The sequence below is a fragment of the Ailuropoda melanoleuca genome, chromosome 10, assembly GCF_002007445.2.
Source record: "Ailuropoda melanoleuca isolate Jingjing chromosome 10, ASM200744v2, whole genome shotgun sequence".
NCBI lineage: Eukaryota > Metazoa > Chordata > Mammalia > Carnivora > Ursidae > Ailuropoda > Ailuropoda melanoleuca.
Window position 1 is genome coordinate 66,886,860 of NC_048227.1, and position 23,571 is coordinate 66,910,430.

Sequence of the window (23,571 nt, forward strand, 5' to 3'; positions counted from 1 at the left end):
TGCACTCCTATGTCCACTGGAGCACTATCTACAAGTCAAGACATGAAAGCAACCTAAGCGCCCGCTGATGAACGAAGAAAATGTGGTATATAATATACAATGGAATATTATTCAGTTGTAACAAAATGAAATCTTGCCAGTTGTGACAATATGAATGTATCTTAAGGGCACTGTGATAAGTGAAAGAAGTCAAAGACAAAAAATTTATATATATAATCTTAAAAAAAAAAAAAGAAAAAATCACAGAGAACTGATAGGGGGTTGCAAGGGGCTGAGAGGGGGCAAAATGGGTGAAGGAAGTCAAAAGATACAAACTTCCAAGTCATAAGGATGTGCAGCATAATGTCTATAGTTAATAATACCGTACTATATATTTGAAAGTTCCTAAGAGATAAAATTTTACAAGTTATCACAAGGAAAAAAAAATTTGAAACTATGTCTGGTGATGGACATTAAACAGACCAGACTTAGACTTATTGTGGTGACCATTTCACAAACATACATATATCAAGTAGTTATGTTGTAGTTATATGTGTTAATGTAAAGTTTTAAGTTATCGGTAATGTAATGTTATATGTTAATGTAATGTTATATGTTAATTATATATCGATAAGATTAGAAAAAGAAACTGAGGCCCAGATAGAAACTCATCCATCTGATAGAAACAGAAACAAAACCCAAGACCTCATACTCCCAAGTTAATGTTCTATTATACCATGTCAGTTGGTTTCAAGTTTCTTTGAAATTGAATATGTGTTGCTTTGTTTATTTTTATGCTCACTTAACAAATGAGAAGGAAAGTAAAGACTAAGTTAGGTACAACATTTTAAGTTTTTCACGTTAATCAGCCTCAAATATTTTTTTAACTTTTGTTTATCAAAACAGTACTTTGGGAGTTGATACCATTTATGCTTAGTAACTTGCAAGAAAAAGGAAGAGCCAAACAATCCGCACCGATGGACACACTGTCCTACGCTTCCTCCAAGTGTGCTACTGTACTCGTAACATCCACTGGAGGGAAGCAAACACTAGATTTTGAGCCTTACCTGCACTGGTGTTTCATTTTCTTGTCGAAACTCTTCAATTTGCTGCTGCTGCCAAGGAGCTAAACTGTAAGAGTCCTCTGTAGTTCTACTTTCCAAAGGGTTTGTCCGCAACTGCTCCGTCAGCCACATCTGTGTCCTCACAGAAGGCTGAATGGGAAGTCCACCTACTGCCTGTTGACCCAGCATTAAATATTTTGGAGGTTCAAAAGCCTCTGCACTTGTCATTAATGGGCTTGCTTTCAGGTAAGGCACTGTATGTCATGTCTAAGGTCGATCTCCTAAGAGCGGAGGAAGGAGCTCTAAAGTCCTCTTTGCTACAGCTTTCGAATTTATATTTGCAGTCCAGAGTTGATGATCGTTTTTTATTTATTTCCTTGTCCTCTAGCTTAAGCATCTCCATACTATCATGTAAGCAGCTAGGCCCAATTGTTCTTAGTTGCGACGTTAAAACCTTGGCTCTCCCTGTCTTTTCCAAACCACTCCTTGATTCATCAGCATGTACAATGCCACCCTGGCTGCAGTTATCCGGGGCAGTGAGTTTGGATAAAGATGACCATTTCCGGAGAGGCCGGAAGTCCTTCATGTCTAGTGAAGAGTCCTGCTCCCCCCTACTGTGGTTTCCCAATGTTTGCACGAGGCTTGTACTCCATTTTGAGCCATCTGATGTTAATGATTCCCTATGTTTGGAAACTGAAGCACTGGAGTTAGACGGCATGACATGGGCAGTAGGAAGAGTAACCAATGATCGACTAGGCTTAAAAGATAATGTGCCACTTGAAGTTGAATGATCTGGAAAGAAAAAAGAATGTCAAATTAGTTATAATTAACAGGGGAAAAAATGTGCTAAATGCAAAATGCCAAAACAAATATGTGAATATGGTTTCCCAGAACAAGTTTTTCAGAGACACTTTATGAAAATGAGGTTGTTATTATTATTATGCTTATCTGAAGCAAACCAAACATATGTTCAAATATTATTTTCTAGAAATGGATAATGAAATATATGCCCATTTACCACCTACTTACAGATCACAAATAACTAGAAAACAGGTTGATAGTCACCTTATTTAACCTAATTATTGTTACTTTTTTAAAAGAAAAATCCATCTCACTGAGAGGTCTTATTCATCATCCAACACTGAAGCCTCTGAAATAACTCTACTAGAAAATGGTATTTTTCACAGTCTTTCCTAAACTTTGGAAATCTATGCCACGCTCAAAATTTTGGCACATCCCCAAACTCTAATTAAATCAGAAATATGGGTAAAGGAGATCCTGCAATAATGGAATATAATCAGAGAGCACTATAGCAATATACTTGCGGATACAGAGTAGCTCCTCCATTCCCAGTCTCCCTTAAATGGCATCATCAAAGTTATGTTTCCCAAGCTAGAACTTCTGGAGTCTACTTAGACTGCTATCTTTCTCTGCACATTCACTAAATCCCTACGTAGTAAGCCTTCGCTTCCAAAATGATGATACAGCTATTGTCTTGGGTCAAGCCTTTACATATTATTCTTCTACACACAGTAACATTTTTAGTAGGCTCCATGGAAACCCAAAGCACAAATAAAGAAAACTCTATTCCATGAACTTACCATCAACTGACAAATTATCATCAAATGTGTCAAATTAAAATTAGAGATTATAAATTTTTATCAGAGGACACTTCAAAAGGGGATAGCAATTGAAAGTGTGAGGGGAGAAGAGGTGAGTGGTGAAAGGCAATTTTCACAGTTTATCCTATATTTTTCCATACTGTTTTGTTCATACTAGAATATATTTAATACTACTTGTGAGCTTTGATGTCTTAAAGAAATAAAATAATGCTAAAAGAAATGATGAAAAGGCCGTAAGAAAATTCAGATGAGAAAGAGCCAGACTAATCAAACAATGAAATTCCAGCACAGAATTTATTCACTTGGAGATGAAGAAAAAAAATATTACAGATGGAAGAATACAAGCCAAAGTATTATAGTGAACATTTATTTATCATGCTCAAGCTTCTCATCAGTTTCTGCAGAATCTTTTTATACTCAGGATGATTCCCACATTATAAGTCTCATCTCCCAAAATTAATTTTAGACCTCACATTCCCAACATACTCTGCAACTATGGTGCAGACATTCAGAAACACCTGCACCAGATTTCAGTTTGGAAGTGAGTCCCATAAGAAAATGGCTCTGTATGAAGCAACCATTTCTGGCTGATATGAGCAAAACCATTAGCCTTCCACAATGGCAGCACCAGCGGCAGACAATCAAGTTCTGGCCCAGCATGGCAGCAAAACTGGGCAGTACTGGTATGTGGTGGGGCTGAAGAAGTGACAGTTCTCAAAAGTGATTTGAGGGATATTACCTGTAAGTTTAACCTTAAGCCTGGTTCTCAAACCTTCCCCAAAAATTCTATGAGGTACTAAACACCCTTAAATAAATTCTTCATTAAGCTTCTTCTGCTGATTAAGAACACTAACTGATCCGAGTATGAAGCCAGAAGAATGCAACTCCCAAAGAAAAAAAAACGAATTATCCCATTTATCTGCTGTATGTAGTAAGTATCAAGAAAAGTTGCTCAAAGGAGGAAATTAACATTTAGAAAAGTTAAGTTTATTTCTCAAGATCACATAGCAGTAAGGTCAGATACTGCAACCCTGTACTTAACACTGGCTGTGTAACACTTTAGTCCTGCTCACACACCCAATCTCCATCAGCCCCAATACACAATCTAAAGAGAAAATAATCTTTCGTTGGCTATGCCAACTCTGCTTCAGAAAAATGTGCTTGATTCTTTCACCCCCTTTCCAACCAGTCTGCCATATCTGAGGTCATACTTTATAAAAATTCAAGAAATGACAGTGCTTTGCATTATGTCATATTGCATTCAAACAAAGTGCAATGGAAATTTGAACCTGAACCATTAGATTCAAAGACTAGTATACTAGATACTAAATCACAGTGAGAAGACTAAATTTTTTAAACAGAAAAAAAAAATTGCTCAAGGTAATTCTTGAAAGGTAAAGATGAAACAGAACTATGTAAGTCTTCAAATGCCTCAGTAAGGAAAGAGCCTGGCCTTCATTCATCAAGAAATGTGATACCACTGAAAGTTTCCGAAGGAGTGAGTAACTTGATCAAAACATACTTAAGATGATTATTCCAATAACAGTGTTGAGGACAGATTAACACAAAATGATTGGCAACAGGAAGATTAACAGATTATTATGAAAATCAATAAGAAAAAATAAGGGAATATGCTACTGAAGGTCAGTTCTAAATAGAAATAGGACAAGTGTCCCTAAAAGTGTATGGAATATCTGTATTAATACATTATGGTACTGCATCTGTATACCAACTATATAAGTGTGTGTGTGTGTGTTTATCTATACAAGTTTGTGTCACTATTACTAATGGAGAATTTGTATTAAAATCATTAAATATCTTTAACTTTAAAAAATACAAATTTGAAATTTTCCATTTTTTACATTTAAAAAACTTCGTAAGTAAAGATGAATTGTAAAGGTTAAATGTAACAGTTTTTAAAATTAGTCTTTTTAGATTCAAATCCTGGCTCTACCACTTAGTGCCATATGTTCAAACAACTTATTTAACCTCTTTGCATCACAGTCCCCTCATCTATAAAACGGACAGGACAAAAGTGAAGATTAAATGAAAAAACACACATAAAGGACCCAGAAGAATTTCTGAAACAAAGAAAAAAGATAGTTATTATTACATGATTGAAAAAGCTAAGTAAACGTTATTCCGTCATATAACAGACAAAAGACTATAAATATCCATAGGATACAAGGAACTCCAATAAATTTAAAAACAAAACAAAACCTAACAACCCAGTTTTAAAACAGGCAAAGGAAATCAGAAAGCAAATCACAAGAAACGCAAATGAAGAATGCATGTTAAAAAAAAAAAAGATGTTAGGGGCATCTGGGTGGCTCAGTCAGTTAAGCATCTGCCTTCAGCTCAGGTCATGATCTTGGGGTCTAGAGCCCTGAGTCGGGCTCTCCGCTGGGAGCCTGCTCTCCCTTTCCCTCTGCCCCTCCTTCCTGCTCATGCTCCTGCTCTCTCTCTCCCAAATAAATAAAATCTTCAAAAAAAAAACCAAGATATGTTCAAACTCATTAATAGTTAAAGTATGTTCCCTATCCTATTCATAAGATTATTAAAGGCTATAATATCCTACAATGATGAGAAAATAAACTGTTATACCCTTTGAGAGAAGAGAGGCAATCTGTTTATATACATCAATATTTAAAATATGCAAGCATATAAGCAAATATATGTAAATACATACATACATACATACATACATACATACATATTCATGAGCAGAGAAATGGTCTGGAAGAATACATCCAAAACTTAATAATAAACAAAGGCATAGCCCTCTCATCAGGGAAAGAAGAGAAAAGGAGAAAGATGTTTTCATATTTAACTTTTACAATGTCTTAATTTCTTTCAAGGAGCAGAACCTTACCATTTGGTCAAACTATTGCAAAGATGTTTTGTTTTGTGACCTCAAAGAGTTTAAAATATCTCAAATAACACTGTTACTTAAGTATGAATAATATATCAGGTGACTATCTCACTTTCCATGTCACAGCTGAAACCTCTGAGACCACACATCACCAGTCTTGGGTGCTACTTATATCTAATAATGTGTTACTTTCCTGTCTACCTTTGCTAGCTCAGTATTTCCCAACTGCATGGAAAATCAATAATTGGTGATAAAAACCAATTCAACATCATACTAGTATTTCCTCCTACAAATCTGAAAATAATTAATATATGCTATTCAAAGAACATTACACTGAGAACAGACCTTACTCCTAAAACTCACTTATCTGAATTTCTCAAACTTTAACATACAAAAACAATTACCTGGGATCTGGAGCCCTACTCCAAGAGATACAGACTCAGTTAAAGTAGAGAGGGGACCAGAAAATATCACTGATGAATAAGCGATTCTCTGTTCTATTCACTACAACATCACTACGTCTGGGTCTAATTCCAGTTCTGAAGCTTTCAAGCTTAAATATTCCAAGTTCAACTATCACCAGTATCTGAGTTCTAGTGTACCAACTGATTTACTGTGACTTTCAGAATTCAGTACTGCCAAAACTAAGGATTAAAGCCTAGTCTATTCACACACATAAGCACATACATACACATGCACATACAACATGAAATAATGAAGAAAAATTAAATATTTGATAGCATGAATATCTAGAAAAAGGACCATTATATCTCAGAGATGAGTCTAGAAAATATTAATTTTAACACCTTAAAAATGTTATTTTTGCCCTAATGAAACAGAGGTAATTAGAGAAAGATGTAATGCAATTCCTAATGTGCTTCATTATACTATCTAATTGCAGCCACAAATCCCAAATGCAAGTCATTACAATGGCATCTGGCCCACATCTAAGTTACCACAGTGAAATCTGAAACCAGCAAAGGGTAGTCCTTTTAAAAAGCAGAGGATAGGGTCTATAGCATTCACAGAGAGCACAGTACAGCTAATGGTTTCAGACAGATTTCAGCTTGCAAGGGAAAAACAAAAGAGGAGGACTTTGCTGTAACCTGACAATACAAGTGAATATTTAAGATAATGTATTCTGAATTCTGAACAAAATCTCAACCTTTTGTTTCACTGTCATGTTATTGTTATCTGGCAATAGATGAATACATTGATTCTATCTTTTCTTGTATTATAGTCTCTCTCTCTCCGTTCTACCCTTCTTAAATAAAAGTAAATAAATTCAAAAAAGACCACACCCTTCAGACCTATATTACAATAAAACACAAGTCTTTATATTAAAAAAATTAATCAGCAAACTATATAACCCTGTATGAAAATACTTTTATTTAAAATATAACTACTTAGGGGTGCCTGGGTGGCACAGCGGTTAAGTGTCTGCCTTCGGCTCAGGGCATGATCCTGGCGTTATGGGATCGAGCCCCACATCAGGCTCCTCCGCTATGAGCCTGCTTCTTCCTCTCCCACTCCCCCTGCTTGTGTTCCCTCTCTCGCTGGCTGTCTCTATCTCTATCAAATAAATAAATAAAATCTTTAAAAATAAATAAATAAATAAAATATAACTACTTAGGAGCACCTGGATGGCTCAGTTGGTTAAGTGTCCAACTCTTGAATTCAGCTCAGGTCATGATCTCAGGGTCATGAGATCAGGCCCCACATCGAGCTCCATGCTAGGTGTGGAGCCTGCTTAAGATTCTCTCTCTCCCTCTCTGTCTGTGTCCCCCAACTTGCACAGACATTCTCAATCTCTCGAATAAAATAAAATAAAATAAATAAAATAAAAATAAATAAAATAAAATAAAAAAATAAAATAAAAGTAAATAAAATAAAAGTAAATAAAATAAAAGTAAAGTAAAATGTAACTGCTCAATATATTTGTCAATATGAAATATTATAACAAATATTACATTTTTAAATAAAAAATTTAACTCTAACCCAACAACAATAAAGTTTTATACAACAGCATACTTTTTCCCTCCTGCTAATGCCGTAATCATATCAGAAAAAAAAAATTTTTACGCCACATGTAACCCCATCCTTTTTTTTAAAAAACAAATGAACATTTCTAAGCATTCCCTGTATTTTTAAAAATATTTTAAAAATAGTCTAAACTACATCCTGGTAGGAAAAGAGCTATATAAAGAAATTCAACAATAATTCAACCAAAGAATCTCCTAGGAATGTATTATGTACAAGGCACTGTACTAGGTAGAAAAGACAATGCAAATACATTATTCACAAAAATATGAATATATCCCCTCCCCTCAGCGTTTACAACTCACCATTACAGACACAGCTACAGAGCAAGACTAAAGTTTATCATAAGGAAACTACAAAACACCAGACAATGAGAAGTGAGCCAGAGAGAAGAGGCAGACTATTCATAAAAGAACTCTCAGGATAATAGCCAACTTCTCAACAGCAATAATGGAATCCAGAACACAGTGAAATAATATCTTCAAAGGGTTAACAATAAATAATTGGACCCCAAGAACTGTTTAGATAGATAAGCTATCTTTCAAGAATGAGGGCAAAATTTATTTTCAGTTAAGCAAAAACAGAGCTTATCATCAACAGACCCACTAAAAGAACTATTAAGATTCCTTTATTTTCTTTCAGGAAGAAGACAAATGAGTCCTGAGTTGTAAAAAAATAAATAAATAAAAATAAAGAGTTGGGGTTTTTTAAGTAAACACAATTAAATCTAAAAAAACAAGGGACAGCAACTGCATAAAACAATATCTAATTTGTGGGCTAAAAAAACATAGAATCAAAAGATGTGCAACTATGACACATAACTCAAAACGAGGGTGGATCAACCTTCCCATTTTTTGTAAGTTTTTTTTAATCCCAGGACCCTGGGATCATGACCTGAGCTGAAGGCAGACATTCAACCGACTGAGCCACCCAGGTGCACCCAGCATTCCCATTTTTAAGGTCCTTACATCTGTTAGAGGAGGAGAAAGATTCTAATTACCATTCTAGACAGTCAAGCTAAAGGTTACATAACATCTACATTAACAATTAAAAGAAGAGGTAGACCTAGTACAACTGTACAGCCACAGGTCAAAGAAAAAAGTTGGACCCCTACCTTGTACCATCCATAAGTATTAACTCAAAATGAATCATAGTCCTAAATGTAACGGCTAAAACCATAAAACTCTTAGAAGAAACCATAGGTGTAAATATTCATGACATCAAGTCAGGTAGTGGTTTCCTAAATATAGTAACAAAAGCCCAAGCAACAAAAGAAAGTAAAGACAAATTGGACTTAATCAAAATTTTTAAAACTTGCTGCCAATAAGACTATCAAGAAACTAAAAAGACTACCCTCAAGATGGGAGAGAATTTTTGCTAATAGTTTATCTGATAGGGATTTGTATCTAGATTATATTAAAGAACTCTTACAACTCAATAAAAACACAAATGGCCCAATTTAAAAATGGGTTCAGATTTGAACAGATATTTCCTCAAAGAAGATATACACATGGACTTATTAAAGCATATGAAAAGGTGCTTGACATCATGTAGTCATCAGGGAAATGGAAACCAAAACCACAATGAGATACCACTTCATACCCACTAGAACAGCTATCATCAAAATGACAGATAATAAGTGTTGGCAAGGATGAGGAAAAACTGGAACCCTCCTACAATGCTGCTGGGAATGAAAAAAGGCACCATTGCTTAGGAAACAGTTCAGCAATTCCTCTCATGTTAAACGCAGAGTTACCATATAACCCAGCAATTCCACTGCTGTGTACATACCCAAAATAAATGAAAATATGTTCATAAAGACATTATTCTCAACGTCCCAAAGCCAAAACAACCTGAATGTCCATCAACTGATGAAAAGATAATCTGTGGTATTATCCATATAATGGAATATTATATGACAATAAAGAGAAATGAAGTACTGGTTTATGCTACAACATGAATTAATCTTGAAAACATTATGCTAAGTAAAAATCAGTCACAAAGGACTACATATTAGATGATCCCACTTATAGGAATTGTCGAGAACAAAGAAATCCATAGAGACAGAAAAGATGAGTGGTTGCTCAGGGAAGATGAAGAATGACAGCTAAAGGATTTCTTCTAGGGAGGCTAAAAATGTTCTAAAATTAGATTGTGATAATAACTGCACAATAATAAGAATATACTAAAAACCATTGAATTATACACTTTGAATGGGTAAATTGTATGGTATGTGAATTATATCTCAATAAAGCTGTTTTTTAAAAACATAGTGTATAACTTCTCTATTAGAAAATTTTATTAAGAAAATAGCATTGAAGAAAAAAGTCAATCAAAAGAAATCAAGAAAGGATGGAAAAACCTGAGATGAAAGTAGAAAAGAAAGTATACAATGGGGTTTTAAAATGCACCAAAACATAATAATCATCACAGTAAGTGCAAATCTACTCAAAAAGAATTGTCTAAATCATTTTTTAATCCAGTTAAAATGTTTACAAAAGATACACCTAAAATACTAAGTCCTCTTCTCTGAAAACTATAGAACACTTACGAAAGAAAGTGAAGAGTACACAAAGAAATGGGAAAAATTTTCCATGCTCATAGGTTGGAAGAACAAATACTGTTAAAATGTTTATACTACTCAAAGCAATCTACACATTTAATGTAATCCCTACCAAAATAACACCAGCATTTTTCACAGAGCTAGAACAAACAATCCTAAAATTTCTATGGAACCACAATAGACCCCGAAAAGCCAAAGCAATCCTGATGAAGTATTAAGTCCTCTTTTGGCATTATTGTATCTGCGTAAGGTCAGAGAATAATCACAAAAAAGAATCATATAAAAATAACTATCAATAACTTTAGGAAAACTGTATGTCAAATATCAATATCATATAAAATCATGCTTTCCTGAAATGCTTTTATTTAAGGATAATGAGAAACTTGTTTCCCTACAGCCAAATGTATGGCCTACTCTTTTAGCAACTGTACATGACAGCAGTAGTATGCAATTCTGCATAAGCATTTCTGTATTTATAAAACAAAATGAAAAGCTGGCTTCAAAAAAGAGGGTAAAGGCATTTCTGATCTTCATCCAGAGTATTAGCAACTTAATTAAAGGACAATCTGAAGTACAGCTTCAAGAGGCCAACAATTCAAAACAAAACTCATTTTAAAAGCCAGTCAGTACAAACAGCTCCTTCTTTTATTTACATAAAAACTTATTTTTTTTTCTTAAATGCCTTTTAAAATTTCATTCAACTGTACCATTTTCTGAATATCTCTCACTAGTTTTAAGTCTCATCAGCCAGCTTACTTACAAAGAGCTGTAAGTTATTTCTCTCCTGTAAAAATTTTCACAAATTAAATTAGAACTTAATCTCTTAAATTACAGGATGTGATTTTTGAAAATGCAAATCTTCTTGGAAACAAAACTTATTATGACAGAACAGACAACAAATTATCCATCTATCCATCTATCCTCTATTCATCTGCTAGTTCGGGGAGATGTGAAGTCATTAATCTCCCTAAACCCATGGCCGTGTGAACACCCTTTCCAAGTCAGAAATACATAGGTTCATCACAGGGAACTAAAATGAACCAAATTCAGCTCAGCTTGTTCAGGTTTAAGCATTCATATACTACCTGGTCAAGAAACAAAATAATAGAAAAACTGAGTGAATAAATGGATGGATGGATGAATGAATGGATGAAATTAGTAACAGTGGAGGTAAAAATGAAGTCCATAAAGATGCAAAGTACACCTCCTACTAGAGCTATGATTTTTGCCACATTTAAGAATTTAAAATTCAAATATTTCATTTTAAGAAATAATATAGATCGACAAGAAAACAAAGTAGAGATGAGGGGCAAAGGAAAAAGTTATTTGGTTTGCAAAAGAATGTAAATTATAATTATTGTGAATACTGTGAAATTCTTTACTTTCACAAGTAAAAGAAAAATATTCTGTGCATAACCTCTGACCTACTCCCATATGCAAATGAAGAACTAAAGTCCATAAAGGTTAAATTACTTGACCAAGTACAAATCTCAAAATAGAATCCTGGTCTGCTTCTCAGTCTAGGGTTACCTATACCATCCTAAATTACACCTCACAGGACTTCTTTCCCTCTAGTTTCTCCCTTCTGAGTACAGATATCTTACCCAGTGGGGTGAAGGCAGAGCTTTGGATTTAGATTTGAAGAATCTCAGTTCCACCGCTTGAAAAGCTATGTAATTCCAGATACATTATTAACCCCCTCTAACTCTTTTTCCATCAGTTAAAAAAAAACCACAGTTAATCATATTTTATCTCCGAAGGATTCTATAATGAAGACTCTTTAAATCATGTATCAAATACAAAGCTCCATATTGCAAAAAATTATGGTAGGTATTTTTATTAATATTAAGGCTAACGGACTACTGTAGTATCTGGAAGTAGTACCTGGAAGCCCAGTTATTGGAGTAGCCATTATCACAGTCTGAAATTTCCAAAGTTATGAACTTGCAAAAGCATAATATTATTTACCAATGAACTGAGCATTTATAAACTAAAACAAAGATAACAGATTAGAAAATGATCTAAATATCCTCCACTTCACTAGAAAATGGGTATATAATTATACCTAAATATAATTTTTTAATTAACTGAAATAATCATGTCAACTTATCATTATGCCTATATAGTAAATGCTCAATAAATATTACTATTATTATAATTGAAAGGTTAAGAGGAAGCTCTCAATTTGCTTAAAAATATTACCAAGGGCATGGGGGTAAGTAGAGAAGTGATAGCTGGAATACAGCAAGCTGTATTAGAGTGCCATGTGTTATAATTTATAATTGTATAAATTTGGTATTATGTACATGTGGGTTTTACCATTTTATCTCCTTTCTAATTTGGCATATATTTGAAATTTTCTGTAAAAAAGGAAAAAAAACTAAGAACAAGAGAGTATTTTACCTTAAAATGAGGTATTTTAAAGAAACCATCTGGCAAATTAAACTAATAAAACCTAGTCACTGTAATAAAATACATAAGCAAAGAAAAGAAGTTTTTATGACATCCTCCAAAATTAGTGGCTGCCTATGGCTGGGGGAATCAGAGTGTTTGGGATGATGGCTAAGGGGAGTGCGTTTCTTTTGAGGATAATGAAAAATGTCCTGAAAGTGATACTGATGATAGATATACAACTCTGTGAATACACTAAAAGCCACTGAATTGTACACTTGATTTTTTTTAAGTAGGCTCCCCGCCCAACATGGGTCTCAAACTCACAACCCTCAAGAGCTGCATGCCCTACACACTGAGCCAGCCAGGCACCCCTGAATTGTACGCTTTAAATGGCTGAATTGTATAGTATGTGAATTCCATCTAAATAGAGCTGTTTAAATAAAAAGAATGTACTGTTCTCCCCTTCTACGTGTCTCCTGAATCACCTCATTTTCTCCCTCCCCACTCTCTTTTTATGAAGTCACCAAGGCTCCTACCTGCATGGAAGTGGTCTGCTTGCATCCAGTTTGGTGTCCTCTGCTCCATCCCCAGAATCTCACACCTTCTTGCCTTGGACCATGCTATTCTCTCAGCCTACTCTCCTCTCGCCTTGTGCCCTACCAGTTCCTACTTTCCTTTTTGGACCTCGGCTTATACATTACTTCTGCCAGGGGTTTTTCACCTAATCCAGTAGATTCTAGTATGCCCCCCCATCCTGTGTTACTTCAACTATCACGCTGCTATTTTATCTTAATTATTTCCTATCTTGTCTTCTCCACTAGACTTGACATACACAAGGAACAGGGGAAAATGTCTGTTAATTCTAACCCTAGCACAGTATCTCACACGTAGCAGACAGTCAGTAAATATTGGCTATATGAATATATAAATGACTGAACAAGTCCTTACCGTACAAGGCCTTCATTTCTTCATAAAATAAAGACAATGCACCAACTGGTAACTTTTCTGTTTTTTCTTCCTTTCTGATATATATACATATTCACAGGATGACCTCAAAATTTATATTATTAAATAGCCCTATTATTTCTTAGTAAAAACAACTAACTAATGAAGATATGATTAAATTGAAGTCCATTTTTATCAGTCCTTCCTTTTGAAATAAATGAGGTTAATTAGATAAGAAAATTATCTCTAATACAAATGAGCAGTTGGGAATTATCAAAGTAAAAAATTATTTAACTCTATCTGTACCTTTTTTTTGTAAAATATATAAATACGCTTGAAAATTAACTCCAAATAGACTGTTACAAACTACATTTAAGAACTCAGATTTAAAAAGATAAAAGAACTGCCTGCAAGTCTGCCTCCCAGGCTCCATATCATAAGGGAGAGGAAGACTGTCCTGTGGAAGGTTACAAAGGCAGCCTTAGCAAAAATTAAGTTCTTTTACTGCCACAGGGTCCTATACTCCTAGTTTCCTCTTGCTTCTCCCTGAATCATTCAACTCTGGCACCTCATCTAGGTTATGCCCTACACAAGTGCTGCAAACTTCAAAAACAACTCCCTTTCTAACTAATTTCTGTGGTAACAACAGCTGTTTACAGCCTCCCAGTCTCAGCAAAGAAAACCTAGGAAGAAACTGGTCATCTACTGGTGTAGCCTATGTTCAATTTGGTGGTCTTGCAGATGCATCCATCCTCATGTCACAGATCTATTTCCTACCAACATGAATTTGACACCTCATGAAAAAATTACAACAGCTATAAGGTCGTATCACTAATGTTAAATTAGTGCCTCAACTTCTTGTTAAATATATTTTTAAAAAACCCTCACACTCTTATTTAGCATTATTTGAAATCTCAAAATACTATAGCTAAAAGCAAATCACTCAGTCGTAATTTAAGAATATCGTTCTGTCCTAGAGTCCCATTCATGCTGAGATTCTGATGTAATCTTCGCCTTCATTTTGATATTTTCGATTCTGCGGTTCTTAAAAGACAGTAAGTTATTCGATAAGTACTTATTAAGTGAATGAACCTCTAAAAGCTATGGATTGAGAGAAAAAAATTAAAGGTACTTCTATTTGTATGATGGTCATTTATAAAACTGGATAGTTGTAATTCACAGAGCATTTATATTCTGTATTCAGTTACTCTATACTCACATGCAGATTTAAATTTTTAAAGAATTAAAATAAAAAAGAATGCAAGTTATTTTTCAGATGATTCACAGGATACTTTGAGGATTTAGCAGTGGCCAAACAGCATCACTTGGAACACAGTTAAAACCAAACAATAATAAAGGGCAGAGAATAGAGTGGGGAGAGGGTGTCTGACTAGACAGTGCTATTCAGTTTAAGGTTTGAAAACTTACTTCACTGATGTACTGTACTTAAAGTAATGTACCATGGAATTTAATAAAAACAATTCCATATACTCTGATCTTTACCCAATAAGTTAAGTTTACATTTAGCATATAGAGGTATACCTATTCAATCATGATTATCATCAGACAAAGAGAAATAATTACTAAGGTAAACAAGAACTCAAAATTTACTATCACAGGTTAAATATCTGAACTGTGTAACATGAGCATAATGTTATTATTTGCAGAGAACAGCCAAACTTTAGAAGCCTGTAGCAAGATAGTCTCTTTCCTCCTAAACACTCAATTTCCAACCAAACTTTAAATATGAGAGAGTGGAGCAATCACACACTTCTGCCCACTCACTTTCATGTAGGTACCTACTGGCCTCGAAGCAAGCTATGCTCTGAGACTCCAGGTGGGAATGTTCCTTCTTCCCTCCTAATTAAGTCTGAGAGCCTACACCTCAGACCCAAAAAGGGGAATTCCATCAGGAATTATTGACATTATTCCTTTTCTCCGTTTCCCAACTGAGCAACAGAACTCTGGAATTTCAGGAATTCTCCAATTTAAAATCTTCCCTAGCCCAACACTTTATACCCCACCATACTCCACCTTAACTAACTTTCTCTTTGTCAGAGGAACTAGAGCAATATCCCACTGCAGTGAGCTATTATCACTTACTGTCAAAATGATAAGAAGGGGTGTGCTCTTGGTACTCCCAGACTGACAGCATAATATAATTTACCATAGACATAATGCTATGAATATAAATTTCTATTACATTAAATTTTAAATGGTCTTACAGGAGTTATTTTGAGAAGCCAACACTGTTCCTACTGGGAAATATATAAACATATACACACACTCAAAATCTTTGAAAGTGAACCCTTTACAAATTATACACTCTCAAAACCAGTATGTCCAATATGTCCAAAAGAAATATAATGCAAGCTACCCTTGTAATGTTAAGTTCTGTAGCAACCACATCTGAAAAGTAATATTGCAAAGTTAAAATTAACTTTAATAATGCCTTTATATAACCTACCAAATCTGAAATATCACATCATCATATAATCAGTATTAAAAAGTATTAAGATATTTTACATTTTTTTACACAAAGAATTTGAAATCCAGTGTGCATTTTACATCTTGATTTGGACTAGGCACTATTTCTTATATTCAGGTAACATTTTTAAATAGCTGACTTTTTTTTTTTTAAAGATTTTATTTATTTATTTATTTGACAGAGATAGAGGCAGCCAGCGAGAGAGGGAACACAAGCAGGGGGAGTGGGAGAGGAAGAAGCAGGCTCATAGCAGAGGAGCCTGATGTGGGGCTTGATCCCATAACGCCGGGATCACGCCTTGAGCCGAAGGCAGACGCTTAACCGCTGTGCCACCCAGGCGCCCTGACTTTTTTTTTAACAGTAGTACATTTCACCTCTCCAGGCAGTCAGTAATAAACGCAATCAAGATCATTCATCACCAGCACCACTTAAACCGTAATTCAGATTCATTTTCCACAGAATTCCCAAATTTCTGATACTGTCAGTCTTCCTGAGTCCTACTACTCCATCTTACTTTCATCCACCATTCTTTACATTCCTTTCTTATTCTTTCCTAGAACTCTAACCCTATTTGCTCTATGCCTCATCCACTTTTAGTAGCCTCCAAATTAACACTACCTATTGTGATCATGCCTTAAACTCAATGGATTCTTCGGCCATTAGGGTATTCTGTATAGATATGTGTTACATATACACCAGTAAAATCACTCATTGCTTCAAGTGTTACTAAAAAACTAATAGGGAAAGGAGTTAGGAGTTCAGCTTGGAGGTAATGGCAAAAAATAATGGAAGTCCAAAAAATACAACATCTTCACATCAGCCCAATTCAAGGAGACAGTGGAAATCATGCTCTTCATCCCTAAAAGATTAAAGGAACTTGAATTTAACACCCGATGAATAATTCAGTTCACCCGATGAATAATTCAGTGATAAAAAGCAGTGATCTTTGTTACTGTTAACAAATAAATTAGTTTCAAACTAACTCAAAGAAGAGGGAGAAAAGGTTGTTTTCTAAACAGCAATAGAAAAGATGAATAATTATATAATACACAGCAGGATCAAAGAGTTTCCGGAGATTATGAAAAAGATACTATTACCAGCAATACTGTCAATGAGCTATTTTCAGTTCTTCAGCCAGTCATTATGAAAAGGTAACATCTCAGCCTTGACATTGCATAGCCTAGTCTGAGGGGAGAGAGCAATATCATTTTAAGCTTTCCTTGGCCAAACTGAGGAACGAAAATTCCCAGCTGGATCCAGGTTAATACCATAATATTCTATGGAAGTTGAAGTAACTACTAAAAAAAAAAAGATAATTAATATTGAGTTTCTAAGCCAAAGCTTCAAAAAGGTAAGTAATTTATCTCTGGATCTCAAGTAAATTTTTGAGAAGTCATAACATAGGACCAAAGTTAAGAAAGAGTATGATTTGCTTAAAGCAAACAGCATTACACTAACACTAAGAAAATCCCAGGGTATCCACTCCGCAACTTTTAAATCCTCAGATCTGTCATCCTTCCTATAACATTCTCTCCTCAAAAAAAGTTAATTTTTAAAGTTTATTGATGAGAATAGCTAATAACATTTTTATAAACCCTCAAAGCGGTTCTCCTGTTTTATTTTCAACTAAACTTAATTGAAATTACTCTCCAGCACTTATTTCATGCCTTTCTATTTTACCACATATTCTATAATAGAGTGTTGCGGAATGAATTGTTCCCCCTAAAGATACATTAAAATCTTAATCTCCAGAACCTGCTAATGTGGCCTCATTTGGAAAGTGGGTCTGTGCAGAGGTAGTCAAGATGAGGTCATGCTGAATTGGGGGGGATCCTGAAATCCAATGACCAGTGTCCTTGGGATGGAGAAATGTGAAGACATGGAGGAGAGCCAAAGAAAGCCATGTAAAGAAGGTAGAGATGAGAGCTATAATGCTACAAACCAAGGAATGACAAACTGCTGGTAACCACCAGAAGCTAGAAGAGGCAAGGAAAGACAATTCATTCCTAGAGCCTTTGAAGGGAGCATGGCCCGTCAACACCTTGACTTTGGAGCTGTAGTTTCCAAAACCATGAGAAAACATATTTCTGTTGTTTTAAGCCACCCATTTTGTGGTAATTTGTTATGGAGGAACTAAAAAACACAGGAAAGTATGAGTTAATGGTTCTGAACCTGTTTTACTTGTATAAGGAGGGTTGAAAAAATAAATAAATGGATTGGGGTGCCCCTGGGTGGCTCAGTTGGTTAAGTGTCTGACTTTTGATTTCAGCTTAGGTCATGATCTCAGGATCATGAGATCAAGCCCCACACTGGGCTCCATGCTCAGTGGGGAGTCTGCTTGAGATTCTCTCCCTCACCCTCTCCCCCTGCTCACACTCACTCTCTCTCTCTCTCTCTCAAAAACAAAAAAATCTTCAAAAAAAAAAAAGAAAGAAATGGATGGTAGGTGGTGAGAGGTATCTCACTGTTGGGAGAGGGAAGTTTTATACAGATGAGCAGGGGAAAAAGCTAGCACGAGCTTTGCTGCACTGGATTAGAGTCAGAGACATCAGCATGAAACTCATGTTTAGCTTAATATAAATAATGATAGACATAGAAATAATTATAGATATGTATGTATACATAAGTTAGTATACATACCTACATAGCCTAGCTCTGTCTTCTGGGACAGCTTAGAAGCCATTACACCCCAGCCATTAGAAAGCATTCCCAGCGCCCAGATCTTGGATTATAAATGCCATTCTCCAATAAAAGGAACCAGGACTCCTTGGAGAAATGGCTGATTCCAGGGTGAGGGTAGGGAAAATATGATAAGCATTGGATACTTTTAGTACCCAAGCGTAGGGAAGTGCTCAAAAAACAAAAGGATGGATGTGGGGCAGAAAGCATCACAGGAGTCAAAATGAAAAAGTTCCCAATGGCCAACGCTGTAATAATTTGAGCAACAAAATAAGTATTATTGGGTCATAACCCAAAAAATAAAATATACACAGTCCACACTGATATAAATGACTGAATAAATAAATAAATGAAGGAGAAAAAAAGTGAGTCTTTCTTATAAAAGAATTCCAAATAGGGGCACCTGGGTGGCTCAGTCAGTTAAGCATCTGACTCTTGATTTAGGCTGAGGTTATGATCTCAGGGTGGTGAGATGGAACCCCGTGTCAGGCTACACACTGAGCATGTAGCCTGCTTAAGAGTCTCTCTCTCCTTCTGCCCTTCCCCAACCCACTCTCTCCCTCTCTCTCTATAAAAAGAATTCCAAATAATATATATACATATTTTCCCCTCCAGGATATAGAACTCATTACCCCGACCCCCTTTTTGAGTCTGAGCTGGACTTAGCTACTTGCTTCCAAAGAATAGAGTATAAAAGGGAAAAATAATAGTTTTATAGTGGAGAAACCCAGCAAATACATTTTAACCAAGTGATCAAGATTAACATCACCATTAATGTCAGATAAATACCATGTACCCCCTATACGGCACTTTAATCTCTGTACTATTCTTCCCAAAAAGTATAACCTCAATCTAAATCATGAGAAACCATCGGACTAAACCAATTTGAGGAACATTCTATAAAATGCCTAACCAGTCCTCCTCAACACTATTTAGGTTATGAAGAAAAGAAAGCATGAGAAATTTTAACAAACCAAATGAGATTAAAGAAACATTACAACTAAAAGTAATACGGTATCCTGAACAAGAAAGAGGAACAGAGGAGGACATCAATAGAAAAACTGGGAAATTCCAATAAGGTTTGAAGTTTAATTAAAAAAATAAGTATGTACATATACGTGAGTCCATACTGATATAAACAATTAAATAACTAAATAAATGGAAGAGAAGGAATAAATATATCTTAAAGAATAATTCTAAATATTACATTCAGGTACTTCCTCTTTCAGGAGGTGGACTTTAATCCTCCCCCTGAGATTGCATCCAAACAGCAGAATACAGTAGGAAGCCAAATAGTTACTATACTGTGAAGAAGCCTGGCGATGCCAGTACTACCAGTTTCTGAACTCTTTTGAGGATTTTAGTTATACATATTGACAGCTTGCTCCTGAATCTGTTGCTTGTTTAGAATTCAGCTCTCTGGGATCTCTTAGAAAAATTTCTTCCTTATTATTCTGAATCAGAGCTGCCAGAATTTCACTGTTGTTTTCTCCTGTTCTCCTTGTCATCATACAGTTGGGTTTTATCCCCCCCCTGAAGTTTAGAGGGATTTCAGAAAGGAGTTAAAGGAGAGTGTTCAATTTGTTGTCTTCTGGTAGATATTTGCTTGGATTTCTTTCTAGGCTGGCACATATAGAGTACCTAATTATTTTAACTGGATACACAGTGAAATATTTAACCATGTCCCGATTAGTATACTTAAAGTTGTCCCTAATTTTTTTTACTCAACGGTGTTACAGTGACTATTCTTGTACACATTATCTTTGTTCACCTGTTCGTGGCTCACTTTCTCCATCAGAAGGTTCTTGTGAGGATTAAATGAGTTAACGTGTCAGTACCTAGGACATAGTAACAGCTATGTAGTTGTTAGTTATCGTTGCCCAATTGCCCTCTATCAAGGCTGAATATACAGTACTACTTTTCCATCTTTGCTCAGACTCTGGATATTACACAGTCTGTTTTTGGGGGAAAAGGGGACAATTTTCCCCTTTGGTGAAAAACAATATCTTATCATCCAAATTTTCACTTCACTATGACTTTGACCATCTTTTTGATGTTTATTGTCCATCTGTAATTGTTTACTTATATCTTTTACTTATAAAATTTTTTAAATTATGAAATATTATAAATTTTATAGATGAATACCTATATGGGGACATTGTCCTTATTTGTAAAAGCTCTTTAAATAATATGAATATTATTTCCTGGTTAGTTTTATTACAAATATTTACCCCCAGTGTGTCCTCTTTTAAATTTACTACTTTTATCAATATTCAAAACTTTTGAATTTTCATTAAATCAAATGTGTTTTGTGCTTTCTTAAGAATATTTCTAAACCAAGAACATAAAGTTAATCTCATATCTTCTAAGACTTTCATGATTTTCAGCAGAAATCTTTAACTCTTTAATCCATTTCAAATTTAGTTTTCTGGGGCGCCTGGGTGGCTCAGTGGTTAAGCATCTGCCTTCAGCTCAGGTCATGATCCCAGGGTCCTGGGATCGAGCCCCGCATCAGGCTCCCTGCTCCACTGGGAGCCTGCTTCTTCCTCCCCCACTCCCCCTGCTTGTGTTTCCTCTCTCACTGGCTGTCTCTCTCCCTGTCAAATAAATAAAATCTTTTAAAAAAAAATTTAGTTTTCTTACAGTTTGAGGTCAGGATCTCATACCTCTTTCCTACTTTTTCAGGCTTAATCTTTCTTTACTGCTTTTTTTAAAAATTAATTTATTTGAGAGAGAGCGTGTGTACACACGGGTTTGGGGGAAGGGCAGAAGGTGAGACAGGATCTCAAACACACTCCCCCTGAGCATGGAGTCCAACTCGGGGCTCAATTTCTAGACCCTGAAATCATGACCTGAGCCAAAATCAAAAGTTCAATGCGTAACTGACTGAGCCACCCAGGGATCTTACTGCTTTGAAATGCTATCTTTATATCATGTATTAAGCTTCCAAATAAGTACGTGTTTTTAAAAAGTACTTAAGTTGGTATGTTTACTAGAGAAATGCTATATATATGTATAATAGAAATTCTAGGCTTTTGTTTTATTCTGATTTGTGGTTTAGCTCATCTGTTGTAAATAGGCAAAACTTTTACTCATCCTTTGTGTTCCTTCTAATACATCAAAAAACAGCTTCCCTCCTCTCCCCATGGAAGCTTATTTTACTCTCAAGGGACCAAGAGGTCAAACCCAGTCCAAGTCTTATCTCAATGTTTGAATGTCCTTGGAGAAAAGACAATTCTAGGAGGTGATGTGGATTAGGTCATGTGACTCGTTTACAATGAAAATTATTTTTAAAAGAAATCCAATTTTAAGAAGTCAAAAAAAATAAAAGGAAAGCACATCACAAACATATGGGATGATCCAGTTTTATTTTAAAACCTATGTGTATATGACTAAATGCACAGCAGATCTGGGAGAATATGCAACACACCAATAACATTTGTGACCTCTGAAAACAAAGCAAAAATAAGAGAGGAAATAAAGGGAGACTTAATTTTTGCCCTAGTTAATTCTATGTAAGTTCGAATTTTTCAAAGACCACAAATTTAACAATATTTGGAATACAAATTTGCTTTTAAAATTATATTCATCCTTATGCTTTTTTAAATGTGCACTTATTGCTTTTTAAAAATTGGGGAGAAGGAGGAGAAGTACATAGAATAGTTGACATTAGAAAAAATTTTATAACCATTTTTTTCAGTTCTTTTTCTCTTCTTTTTTTTTTCTCATCTCTATCTATTTCACAGAGTTTCTGGTTCAAGTTCATTGCCCAAGTGCACAAAGTTATATTCTCTCCCTTTCAAGATCTAATGAAATGAGAGAAGAATAATGCAGTAGAAAGTCATGGCAATGAACAATACAGGACCATCATAAAAAAGACTGCAAAAAAGTTCCGGAAGCTGGAAAATAAAGAGTTAATTATTGAAGCAGGACAGAAGAATACATGGCATAAAATACAAGTCTGGAAATGTAGCACAGGGAGTTCACCTGTCTGGGAGAACATCAAAGAGGCTCTAAACTCAGAAATAGCAGATAAAAAAGCAGGCTTAAAACAGAAACCTAACTGAAAGTCTATATACACTGTCTCAAACAAAACTGAGCAACCAGTAAATATCAGTCCCTATTCCATGATAGAAAAAATAAACCCAAAATAAAGCAAGGGTGTGGGTACAAAACTGTGAGGGTGGCAGTAGAAACATCACTGTTTTAGATAAGCTAGCTGGTGAACTTCCTAAGAAAGAGAAATTTGAAGAAAGAGACATAAAAAAGGGGTAAGGAAGGAGAACAAGAGTCATTTTTAAAGCAATGATGGTAATGCAAAAAACTGCACTAAGCAATTTAAAAGTCATGTTGTTACATCTTCATTATACATAAAAAAGAGTTATCTCTAAATTACAGATGAAAAAACTGAGGCTGAAAGAAATGAGAAATTATTCAAGGTTGCACACATAATCAAGTGACAACAGGTTTAAACACAGGCTAAACACTTAACCATCACATTAGTAAAAGCAGTCATTTCATTTTGGGGAATTAATTTACTCAGTTATACCATGGTCTAATTAATTATATTTTCTCTAAAGACCCATTCAATTCTAACACCATGACTATTACCAAAAGAAAATAATCCTACTTATCATTTATAGCTTAAGAAGATATTCCATTAGTATGATGAAAGTTTGGAAAAAAAGTATCTGTAATGGTACATTTTCTTTAATACTTCAGGAATATCACCAGCCTCCCACTAAAGGACTCTGAAATAAGCTTCAATAGTAGTACACATAGGATACTACACTAAAATGCTACTTCAGATCAATCAAGTAAAAAACTCCACTATACAACTATCAATATACCCTGTCAACTTTATATCAAGGGATAAAGATATGAATAATACTTAAACAAACTTATAATAAAATCAATAGTTCTAA

General features: G+C 35.0%; 1 protein-coding gene across 1 annotated transcript in view; it reads right to left on the bottom strand.

The window, feature by feature from the left end:
- Positions 1 to 23,571, bottom strand: part of CEP85L (centrosomal protein 85 like) — a 160,267-nt gene that overhangs the window by 105,647 nt on the left and 31,049 nt on the right. The window contains 2 exon segments of the mRNA XM_034669044.1: positions 1,047 to 1,271; positions 1,273 to 1,835. Coding sequence (XP_034524935.1) covers positions 1,047 to 1,271; positions 1,273 to 1,835 — 788 coding nt within the window.